The following is a 12,120-nucleotide window of genomic DNA, read 5'->3' as shown; positions in this document are numbered from 1 at the left end:
GTTTTACTGGTGGTGGGGGTTGGCATTACAGGGGTTCCTGAAAGGTTGTGGTTGGCAATGCTAATTTTCGCTTATGGATTAATAACTATTTTGGTGTCGTTAGCACAAAAGAACCCCACCAAGAGCAATTTTGAAGTCAGCTGTTAATTGCCTTTGAGAACAAATTATTCAAGTTATCCAGTTATCTAAAGAGTTGCAGACTGTAGGACAGAAAATACAGAAATTCCTTTAGTTTTAGTATTTAATATAATGTGGTGTCATCTGATAAAGACTTGTAGCAGAGAAATTCTGAGTCTATTTAGGACTAGCTTCTTGCAAGCTTTTCTTCCTCAGGATACACTGCGTATCTCTGCCCTGTGTAGGTTTTTGGTGACCATTATCTAGATCAGCAGAAGTGGATTGGATTCCTACCCTGTTTATTCATCCCAAAAAAAGGCTGTGTGCAGCTTTGAAGCTAAGTCTTTGTGCCTGGACTCAGGCTGTGCTTCAGCATTTCAAGTTCAAAGCATCTTCAAAGGAAAGCCAAGGCCGGTTGTTGTGGCAGCAGTGGAGCTACTGCAGCTCATTTTTCCATTGGTTAGTGTCTTACTTACAGGCTTACTTATAGGCTGCTGGATAAATCCTCCTATTCCCTCTCTTTTATCATGGTCTCACCAACATGCACATAAAAATACATAGATAACCCCAGACAAGTAGGGCCAGTAGTTTGTGTCTCCCTAGTGTTCAGGTTCTGGAAGGCTTGTAGAAAATTAATCTTCAGCTTTATAGCTCAGCAGATGAGCTCAACAGTTGTTAGGGGGGCAATAGATGGGCAGTCAGACAAGATGATCGCATCAGCATCATTTCTTTTGGGAGCTTGGCCACAAAGGAAATAAACTGATGTAAGAAGCTTGCTTGTTGCTGTTATGTGGCCAGTCAATGAGAAATGAAAGTCGTTTGGACCTCAAGATTGTTCAGTTGCTTGAAGTTGATGGTCTTGCAGTTGTGGTCTTCATCATAAAATTGCCTCCACTGTTAGCACTAATTGGTAAATTCATCAGAGGTGCTGAAGCAACCACTCTTATCTCATGCTCCTTATCCTAAGCAGGGCTAATGGAGCAATCAGAGCCAAAACAGGAGAGCCTCATCCAGTTAGTGAAAGTACTGGAGGATCATTATGATGAATTACAGCAGCCTGTAATTCCCTTTAGTTCCCTATAGATACTGTTGATTATTAGACACGTTGCGCCAAATGTGTTAGATTCACTGCCTTCTAATACTACCATGGTTTTAGTGCACTTCAGAGCTGTATGTGGGATTGTGATGACTTGCAAACTTCTCTAAACAGTTGGTTTGCAGCTCTCTAATACTTTCAATAACTTCATTGATCTTAGAAACTTTAATGATAGTTGTTTACAAGGACTGTTTTCAAAGGCAGCTTGAATTGAAACACTACCCCTGTTGAAGATGCAGCCCCTGTGTGTGTTGTACGCATTTGTGTTGAGTGAAAATGCGGTGGGAATGGTACTGATCACAAACTTGCTGCTTTTGCAGGGTGATCAGACAGCATTGCACCGGGCTGCTGTTGTAGGGAACACCGACGTTATAGCAACTCTGATTCAAGAGGGGTGTGCTTTGGACAGACAAGACAAGGTAATGGGCGAAAGCAAAGCGCTGTGGGATGGCAGCCTTACCAGCCAGTAATACTAAGGTCTCAGAAATAAAGCTAAGATTTATACTCCTGAGTAAGTATCTGATGCTTTGAAAGTAATTGGAACAGTTACACTGTAAAAACACTGTCCATCTTTTCAATGTGAATTACTGATTTAGTTATTTTTTTTTATATCAGGCTGATGGGCCTTTGAGCAACCTGGTCTAGTGGAAGGTGTCCCTGCCCATGCAGGGGGGTTGGAACTGGATGAGCTTTAAGGTCCCTTCCAACCCAAACCATTCTGCGATTCTATGGTAGTTTTTAGTTTAAGAGTCTGTTCTCAGCTCCTTAAGGGAGAAATGAATGTACAACCATACTGTGCCCTACATAAAACACTGCACAGTTTCCCTTGATTATCCTAGAAACTGAGAATCCCAGGCTGTAAATTTAGTTGTGGAGTAAGTATAGGTAATTCCAAGTTCCAAATGAAAGAAATAATATTTTTACCCTCTTGTAAAAATAAAATAGAAAATGAACTGGTAGGAAAGGAAAATGTTTTTATTTGTAAAGAGAGCAGTGGGGTGTGCAGCTGCTGTGCTCTAAATGTAACGTTATTTTGCGTGTGGTGGACGCAGTACACTAACCTTCTCCTCGTGTGTGTGCTCTGCAGGATGGGAACACTGCTCTTCACGAAGCTTGTTGGCATGGATTCAGTCAGTCTGCCAAAGTGCTCGTTAAAGCAGGAGCCAACGTTCTTGCCAAGAACAAGGTGAGACCCATGCAGGAGGAGCTCTCAGTTCTAGTGCACAGTGGCTGATGCTCAGCCCTGGAAATGTCTGGCCATGGCATTTCTCAGTAGGTGGGGGACATACTGAGTGCGATTCTTTTTCTTCTGTTTTTGCATTTACTACGCCTGGATGGTCCCTCCGCAGGCATTGGGGAATTCATATTTTGACAGCTGATGCAAGAGGAACTCAATAGGGTGTTGAATGATGCCTTAATTACAGCTGAGGAACGCTGCGATTCCTGTGGAAATCTCCGTGGTGCTCTAATTTATACCAACTGTACTCACGGTGCTTGGTGTGATTTAAAATGAAAATGAATTGTACTAACAGGAAAATGGCTTTCAAAATCCAATACTTTTTTTTTTTTTTTTTTGGAAATTAGTCAAAGGAATGTAAGCCACAGAGGGGGAAAAAATAGTGTATCTTTTGTTAGAAAGTTCTTCCTGATGTATTAGTGTAGGCTCTTACCAAAATCTTGTAATGAACCTGGATTATGTCCCTTTTAGTATTCAGGATACCTTGAGAGCGGTTTAGAGGAAAGAATGACAAAGCCAAGAGGTTTCAGTTCCGCTCTGATTGTAAAACCTGTGGAGACTTCAAATCAGTAATTCAGAAATTAGTGGAATAGTCTAGGATATGGCAGTAGCAGCCTGTGGTGTGAGCTGAGCTGGGGTTTGGACAACTGTGCCGGCAGGTCAGTCAGATTGCATGGTTGGCACCGTGTCCGTTGCAGGTGAGAGGGCTTTGGGCTGGCTGTGTGGGATCTCTGGGCATGTCTTGGTAAATGTGTCTCTAAAACAACAACTGAGAGGGGCTAGTAAAGAAAGGAGACAGCTGGCCAAAATCTTAAGATTTTGAGTAGAAAGGCACATTACCTGGGCATAGTGTTTCTGTGTGTGCACATGTATCTGTACAATCATGGTCGCTCTGTGGTCTGTAATTACATCATCTTTGATATTGTTTTATGTGTGTTCCTTCTTTTATATTGTTCCAACTCCCAATTTTTATTTTGTGTAATTATTTTTGTGGTAATGTTCACCTAGTTTTGTATCAAAGGTACTTTAGGCAACTTCCCATGCTTGGCTTTATAGACTTGTGAACCATTATACTCCCATCCCTGGATACCCTTGTCTATGTATATGTGTATACTTCTCTACAAAGGTGCAGGCTTAAGATGCAAGTCTGGTTACCAGGCATGCTTAGGTGCCTCCAGGTAGTAGAAGCCTTAGCTTGCAGTACAGCCTATCTCAACTGGAGACAACCTCTCTCGGAAAGCACGTGCACAGCATAGCTCAGCAGGGTTGATGTCTGACTGGCAGACTTTAATACTGCATGACCAGCTCCTATGCTGGTCTTTGATATCTTACCCACGGGGTAAGACATCCTCTCTCTTTGCATTTCACTGTTTGGGTATTTTTTAATGGACAGGATCTTTTCTCAGGAGCTGCTGAAAAATGCAGGAATCGTGCATGCTTGCACACATGCACGTGCTTCTATCCCTTTTGATTTCAAGACAGAAGAAGAGCTTAACTCTATTTAATCCCAAAATGTTTTCTCTGGTCTCTCAAATTTTTTTGTTACTGATGACTAGGCATAATCTTTCAGACAGCTTTTCTGGCAGCCAGGGCTGAGTGTCATATGCAGGATCACCCTATAGGCAGGTTACTGACTTAGACCTGAGCATCATGCAGTTTTTGACTGGATGGGACAGATACAGGCTGCTAGGCTTGCCAAACCCTGTTAAGCAGCAGAAGATTTGAGCCTGTATATTCTGTAACTCCTGGCTGATATGTCCTGGGAATGCTTGTACAGATGCACTCCTTGCAGCACAGCACCTTGAGCACAGTATATATAAGAGCAATGCAACTGAAGATGGCTCCGATCTTCAATTTCACTCACTGAAGTGAAGTGCAGAGGCCTGACAGGACACCTAGGATTTTAAAGGCAAGTTTTAAAAGCAAGTCAGGCAGGCATTAGAAGAAGGGACAGTGCATGAGTAACCCACCTGGGTAGCCGTATTCCTCAAGTTGGCTCATTAAACCCTTCTGCTGTAGTAGATCGTCCCATGAGGTCGGTTGTAGCCTTCTCTGTAGATCCGCCATCAGTCTGTACGTTCTAGTGAAGAGTCAGTTAGACCAGTGAAGACCCTCAGATTGGTACAACTTGGCCCACTCTCCCTCTTAAGGAAACTGGTGAGAGATTGGTCACTCTGTGGGAGAAGAGCTATGTGAGGCTGCTCTGTGAGCCCTGGCCCTAGGCACCAGCACCATGACTTCTCCCAGTGTGGAGCTCCTCGCCCCTCACCTACTGCACAGGAGCTCTTTGCCTTCACACCAGGGCCGACCTTCCAAACACCAGGTGATAAAGACATTGCAGAGGCAATAAACCCAGGAGGGAAAAAATTGACACTTAAATGCAAGTTAGCTAAGAAAGAAAATGTTTGTGTCTTCTGCAACAGCTTAGAGACTACATTCAGGCCTGAAACAGTCTGTAATGTGGAACTGAAGACCTAAGAGCACATCTAAGAATTGGCTGTTTGTAATTCAAACCTTGCAGCTTTGATGTGTGTCTTGAAAGCACAGGGAACAAGTTGAAGGACATAATCAAGGTGAACAGGCAGCCTAGTAAGCATGGGAAACCTATTTACCTGAGCTGATTTCATTTCTAGCTCCCAAGAGCCAAAAATCCCAAACAATTTCAAGCCAACAAAAGCCAAACGCTGCCAGAAAAACTTGTCAGACCGATAAAATGCTTCACAGTGCTAGAAAGACAATAGACAAGCAAACTCTTCTTTGATTTCTGCCCATAAAAGCTGCATGTTTGCTGCTTTCAGGAATCTTAGCATGTGATTCTCTGGGGTTTGGGTGGCTTTTTTCCCCCCCTTCTCATCTTGGCTGAAGACTGGTGCGCTTTCTGAACATTGAAGCTTCCCAATAGCTTAAAATCTGCACCCTGGCCTGTGAGAGCCCCTGCAGACCCACCAGACTTAGAGCTGGTTTGTGCTGCAATCGTAAGGAAACAGAAATGATTGTAACCCTCATCTGCCTAACACCTTGCAGCAATCACAGCCAGCTCTGCTTGAGATCAGAGATGCCCTGCCATGGCAGTGTGTTTATTTGTGTGTGCATGGGGGAAACCCTAAACACAAGAATTATCTTTCATTAAGTGAAATACTTGATTATGTTGTTTGATGATAATGAACGAGACAGTTTCTAGAGTCTTTGCTTCCTGCAAACAGACTTGGCCAATGCAGATATCATTAGACTGTCCAACTTCTGACTTTACTATATCCCACATAAATAATTCACAAGATGAAGAGAGTCTTTCAGTCTCCAGGTTCATTCAGTTCATGTCTTTGGGAAAATAACAGCGACAGTATCTTGCTCTTGAGTGGATCTTCTTATGGGAAGAGCTGTGAGGTTTCATTTTTTAATGCTCGTGTCCAATTTCTAACCACGACTTTTATATTTTCCTGTGTTTCTCTAAGGCAGGTAACACCCCTCTTCACCTGGCTTGCCAGAACAGCCATTCCCAGAGTACTCGTGTTTTATTACTTGGAGGATCTCGAGCAGACCTCAAAAACAACGTGAGTTTTGAAAAGAACGTGCTCATTTTTGTGTGCCTTTGTTATAGCTGTTACTTTAACTCATGGAAATACTCAGAAATACTTTCAGCCATGTTCTTTATTACAAATGCTATTGAAAACCTCCACTAACAAACCATTGTATGCATCCTGCGCAGGAATGGTTTTGATAGGATTGAGCAATGCACTGCTTGTACCCCCATCTCTTGAGCGGGGATGGAAGAAGCCAAAGGGGATTTTGCTGTTGCACAGACCGAGGCAGCTGGTCCTTTGCTGCTTTTCAGGGTCGTGATGGCCTGACCCATACACTGTTGTGCAGTTCTGCAGATGGGTTCCTCTCTCAAAAAGATGGAAAACTTAAAAGAGGTTTATGCCAGAGTAGTGAAAGTCTTCAGACCTGCTCTCATTGAGACACATCGTGTGTAGTGTGTCGGTCTGTCAAATGAGGTAGATTGAAGGTGACTTCAGTTTCAGACAGTTTTCCTCCTATTTTGTAATGAGAAGGAAGCGAGATGTTTTTGTCCCTGCCCGGTAGCAAGGTGGGCAGAGGCACACAAAGTGAAACCCGTGGGGCTCTGCTCCCAGCGCCAGCTGCGCATGTGCCACCCCTCCTGGGGACACTGCTCTGGCCCCTGCTCCCATGTTTATTTGTTATGTACAACACCATCGAGCTTCCAAATCACATTGGTTTGTGGTTCAGAAGAACTGATTTAATGTAAAAATGCTTTGTAGTGCAGGAAAGCAGCATTTTGTAATTCCAGTATTTCCCACCAGTGGTTGAAGAATTTGTACCCCCAGTTTGCCTCACCCCAGCTCTTGCTAAACCTCCCCACCCCTGATAGCAGGTTGTGTACTGCAGAGAAGACAGCATTGCTGTTCAGTGGAGGTGTGTGGCACTTGCTGCTCTCTTTGGTTTAATAGGATTGTTTCATCCCTGAACGCCGTGACAAGTGCAAGCTTTTCTACTGCGATTACATGCTCAGAGCTTTGTTTCTGTTTGCAGGCAGGAGATACCTGTCTGCATGTGGCTGCTCGTTATAATCACTTGCCCATCATTAGGGTGCTGCTCAGTGCTTTCTGTTCTGTCCATGAAAAGAACCAGGTCAGTGCATGAACCTCATTGTGACTCTGTGCCCTTTGCATACGGCTAGTTGTTGGGAAGAGGGATTCCTACCCGAGTAATCCCGCTTCACTCTGTGTTTCACTGTACCACCAAATGCTTTTAAGAACAGCCTCAAAGTAATGGCATATCAGTGGTTTGTTATTTTGCCATCTCATTTGCATCATTTTCCTTAAAGCATTGCCTATTTATGAGGTTCTGCAATTGTATGTTGGTATAGGAAGGGGGTCTGGGACAGTAGTGGCATGGGGTTAGGAGTTGGTGCTTTTGGGGCCTTATCAGTTCTGTGCAGAATGGGACTGGGCAAGAGACTCAGTTGTTTTATGGGGGCCCATTTTCTCTTCTGTAACTAGGATTTAATGATCCTATGGCCATTACAGAGACATTGTGAAGCAGAACTCACTAACACTCAGATACTACAAAAGTGCAAATTCCTCTGAATAATTTTCTTTGCTGCATTTTGCAGTAGGGGGAATTGAAATGACATAAAAGTGAAGAAAAATTATGCTGTAAATTAAAAATAATGGTCAGTCTAACCTAGGATTAATCATCCATAGTTGTTTTATAGAGAAGTAATTGATTTTGTACCTATAGCATAGCCTAATTGGGTGGTAGAAGGGAATGGATTTAGTACATTAAGATGTATTAAATCTGCTAAATAAATAGCTTATGTGGTACTTAACCACATTGTCTCATGCTCCTGGGAAATTTTCCATGTGTAGTTGAGGATCATAAAGATGTTTTCTGATCTGTACATTTAATCTTGTTTCTTAGATATGAAAGATTACACCAAACAAAAAGGGTTTCAGTATGTTAAATTTACTGTGTAATTTTATTTGGAAATGAGTTTTTAAACTTGCAAAATGAGCTACTGAATACTAAGATTAACCGATGTGAACCTGGCCCAGAGAGACACCCCTTCCCTTCATTCCCCAGCACTACCCAAAGTAGTTCCATATTTGCACGTATAATGATTTTATTTATGAATACACCACCCAAGTCAGCAACAAGCAGTAGACATCCACTAGTCTCAAGGAGACCTAATTTTCTGAAGGCAAAATGCAAGGCAAAGGGGACAGGAGGGCATTACATACACGTGTCCAGTCTCCTTTGAACAGCTGCTGGCACTGTTAGTGGTGCCTGAATCTGATTGCAGCGTCTTCACGTGGCTGCAGTGGCACAAGGGCAGGGCAGTGTGTGATGCAGGACCTGGATCACCTCCTGGCTTTCATCCAAAACCTGTTATTCTTGAGGAATCTCATGAAGGGAACACTGGCCACCGCACTGCTTGTACCTACCTGGCTGGTTTTGAGTAACGTGACACTTGACCATCTGTGCACCAAATAGTCAAACCTGGAAAAAGAGAGAAGGATGTGGTGGGAAAACCGGTTCTGCCCTCAGATGTCGTATCCATTTGCTGGCAGTAGAGCTGGGCTGCCTCCAAGCTGCATCGTGTATCACTATTTAGTTAAACCAGATCACCAGTGCCCCAGCTGCTTTTCTCCAAACCAGGCTGAAGCAGGTCCTTGCCCTGAAGTAGCTCCTGCCCCCTCCTGTCCCCTTCCTCCTAATTCTGCTTTTGTTGTTGACCAGGCCTTATTTAAGCTCATTGAGTGCAGGTCTTTAGAGCTCTGAGCCTCTTTTAGGGAGGTGTGATTTCTGCAGGGTGAGACCCAAAGACTTGCGTTACACGGTTGTTCTCTGCTTTCTGACTTGCAGGCAGGGGATACTGCGCTCCATGTAGCTGCTGCTCTCAATCACAGGAAGGTGGTTAAGCTGTTGCTGGAGGCAGGGGCTGATGCATCCGTTGTCAACAATGTAAGCAGCACATGGAGTTTCGTTGGTAATTTATATTAATGCAGACTCCCTTCAACGCTTTTCGTAGTGTTGGTAGAAAATATTTGGGTGTTAGAGTTGAATTAAATCTGGGTAAATGAAAGCAGTTAGTCAACTTTACTTATGTGCACAGAGCATGTACTAACCGTGGGTGGAGAAATCCCACATTTCCAGTAGCTTCTGTTTTGAAGGAAATGCCATTTTCTTTTTCCTCTCAGGCAGGTCAGACCCCTCTAGAAGTTGCCAGACAGCACAATAACCCTGAGGTTGCGCTCCTCCTCACTAAAGCATCACAGGTACGTTACAGATCTCTCCCCAGCACACACATACATGTGGAGCTAAGGCCAGTTAACCTTGAGAGGTCACATCCTCTTCTGCTGTGAAAGGTGCCTATGTTTCTGCTGGAATTGTGTGCTGGCCTCGGGTCTATTGATGTGGAGCCTTTCAGCCCCAAGCCCAGCAAGGTGTGCAGATTAAGCCTCCACAGCATTAAGTGCTGTCAGAGGTATGAGACTAGGCACGGTTGCTGCCCTGCTCCTCCTTGTTACCTCTGAGTGAGAAGGGCTGGGCTTGGCTTGGCAACCAGCCGCAGGACGCCAGAGGCGCTTACTGCTCCAGGGAACAGCAAAGTGACCTGATAGGCTTGGCTTAGCAGTGCTGTGTTTTCACAGCTGTCGGCACCCACGGTGCTTGGCCCATCATTGTCCATCTGGCAGCGTACTCTCCTTTACCCGTTGCCTTTCAGGCAGAGGTGATAAGGTTTGCTCAATTACTTGGCCTCTGTGGTAGGAAAGAGCATGACATCACTGAGTAACAGTGTGGTCTGTCTTCAGGTCTCACGCTTTAACCGTGGAAGAAGCCTGAGGAAGAAGAGAGAGCGACTGAAGGAGGAAAGGCGAGCTCAGTCGGTACCACGGGATGAAGTGGTACAGAGCAAGGTACAGCCCCACATTACCAGCCACGTCTGCTGCCAGGGGGGAGTGTAAATAAACCCCATCAGGACCAAAGCTATTTGGACCCATCACGTGTGCATGACCACAGCAGCTGTCTGAGGCAGTCTGTGGTGCTGTGCTGCTAAAGGGTTGCCCACTAACGTGCGCAGAGCAGCTTAAAACTGGGCAACTGAAGAAAAGGCACCTTTTCCCATCTCTGCAACTGCTCTGAACTCCCTGTCTTTGCTTCAAGCAGGGCAGCATCTCAGCTGCTGATGACACACCAAGCAGTGACCAGCCACCACAGAAGAAGAGCGATCTGAAGGATGAACCCCGGTCAACCTCACCAGATCCCAAAGGGAAAAAGAGCAAAAAGAAAAAGCCAAAGGAAAAGGTACGAGTAGGTTTAAAACAGCAAAGGGAAGGGATAGTTGTTGAGCAACAGTTCCGTTGTCCCTTCGGCATGTTGGTGAGTCGGGGCAGCAGCCCTGCCATGCTCATGGGCAGAGGCAGTAGTCTTCAGACCGAAACAGACTCCTGGTGGGGAAATTCTGCTGTTGGGCGTCACATGAACCAGCTTTGTGTGGAAATCTGGCGGTTGTGCCAACAGACATCAAGGTTGTGGCCAGGCACTGCAGCTGGAGTGGTGTTTTAACCAGGTTTTTGCTGTAATTGTCACAATGGGTTTGTCCTCTTCCCACCAGGAAGAGTTCACGAGGGGGCTCATGAACTGGGCAGACATTGTGCGTATTTCATGCAGGTCTCGGCACTCTCAGACCCCATCTCCCCAGCTGATCAGCAGACACTGCCCCGGGCCCAGCAAAACGTGCCTAAGCGCAGAAGTAAACATCACTGCTTCTCTCCACCGCCTCCCCACGAGGTCCGAGCCTACCAGCTCTACACGCTCTACCGAGGGAAGGACGGGAAGGTGATGCAGGTGAGCTGGCCGCTGCCCTCCTGGAGTGGGAGGCGGGGAGCAGCGCTTGGAGTCAGGACACGGGTAGCTAACAGATAGAGAATGCGCTCAACTAACTGCACTCTCAGGGGTACAGCATCATGACTGTGTGTTTGTTTTCCTTGTCTGAGCTTCAGCAGCATTTTGGCCTGAAGTCTGATAAACAATAGTCTGGGTTTGTGCGTGTCAAAGAACACATACTTCACTAGTTTTGATCTACAGAGTACTTCCTATTTGGAGATACGGTGTGACTGATGAGTGGGAATGACACTGGAACTTTGAGGATACACTTTGAAACATTAAGATTGCAAAGGCCTTTTCTAAGGAAAATAAATGAGAGCAGTGGGTGAGGACTGAAGCTCACTACCTAAACCAAGAGCTTCTGTTCATTGCAATGTATCTTTGGGTATCCTAGAATTACTGGAGGCAGGAGCTGTACAGAAACTGATTCACAAATAAACCTGGAGTTACCAGCTCCTGGGCATTTATTCCAGTTTAGAGCCTGATTGTCATTTTATTATGCAAGTATTTTAGCAGTACACATTTATTTAAAAAAAGGCATGAAACCAGCAAATTACCCTGGAGATGCTGTACATGTCCATATGGTTGTGTTCTTGATGTTGTCCTCCTGTACCTCTGGGAGGTCAATCCTTCCATTTCCTTAGCTTCTTACAGCCATCATCCAGCTCCATCCCTTGCTGTAGTTAAAAAATTCAGCAGATTCTGAAGGTCCCTCAGGGCAGACTTCAGAGGTTTTACTGGCCATATATTCCACCATCTCCCTATGTAATGCTTGGAAAGTTTCCACATGGGCACTATGGGATTATCCTAAAAGGGAATATGAAATATATGTCTTAAGAGAGATTATGAAAGCTCCTCCACCAGGAGCTTTTATATGTTGAAAGGAGTATCTCCCTGCCCCTGAGATCTGATGGTAGGAGGATGGGCTGGTAGGAGGGACTTGGGGAGCAGGAATAAAGGTGCATAGATCAGATAGGATTTGTGTACAAATGTAATCTATTCACAAAGATTAGCTTAATAGAGCTAGACACCCTCACATAGTATTTCCTGAAATACACGACACGGCTCTCTCTGGTCTGTCGTCTTTGATGCCTTCAGGCCCTGAAGAGCAGACAGATTTTCTTGAGTACTTGTATTTCTGAAGCTTTCTTTAGTGCTCGGCAAACCACTCACCTTCTCCTGCCAAGGGAATAACCCCCCATTTGTGAAACAGTACTGCAGGGCCAGAGGAGAGAGGGAAGGAGGCTCCTCTGCAGAC

The 12,120-nt window shown here is 45.0% G+C and overlaps 1 protein-coding gene across 14 annotated transcripts in view; it reads left to right on the top strand.

Annotated features, from left to right (window-relative positions):
* ANKRD6 (ankyrin repeat domain 6) overlaps positions 1 to 12,120 on the top strand; it is a 95,824-nt gene that overhangs the window by 77,038 nt on the left and 6,666 nt on the right. For 9 of the 14 annotated variants that reach the window (XM_030489519.1, XM_030489510.1, XM_030489517.1 and 6 more), the window contains 9 exons: positions 1,534 to 1,632; positions 2,301 to 2,399; positions 5,903 to 6,001; positions 7,002 to 7,100; positions 8,838 to 8,936; positions 9,173 to 9,250; positions 9,788 to 9,892; positions 10,140 to 10,280; positions 10,647 to 10,823. In XM_030489519.1, coding sequence (XP_030345379.1) covers positions 1,534 to 1,632; positions 2,301 to 2,399; positions 5,903 to 6,001; positions 7,002 to 7,100; positions 8,838 to 8,936; positions 9,173 to 9,250; positions 9,788 to 9,892; positions 10,140 to 10,280; positions 10,647 to 10,823 — 996 coding nt within the window. Of the gene's footprint in view, positions 1 to 1,533; positions 1,633 to 2,300; positions 2,400 to 2,562; positions 2,704 to 5,902; positions 6,002 to 7,001; positions 7,101 to 8,837; positions 8,937 to 9,172; positions 9,251 to 9,787; positions 9,893 to 10,139; positions 10,281 to 10,646; positions 10,824 to 12,120 lie in introns of those variants that run through there. The other 5 variants (XM_030489522.1, XM_030489515.1, XM_030489521.1 and 2 more) reach the window with 2 other exon arrangements.

This window comes from Strigops habroptila, chromosome 6 (genome assembly GCF_004027225.2).
Source record: "Strigops habroptila isolate Jane chromosome 6, bStrHab1.2.pri, whole genome shotgun sequence".
NCBI classification, from domain to species: Eukaryota; Metazoa; Chordata; class Aves; order Psittaciformes; family Psittacidae; genus Strigops; species Strigops habroptila.
This window is presented reverse-complemented; position numbering and strand designations above follow the sequence as displayed.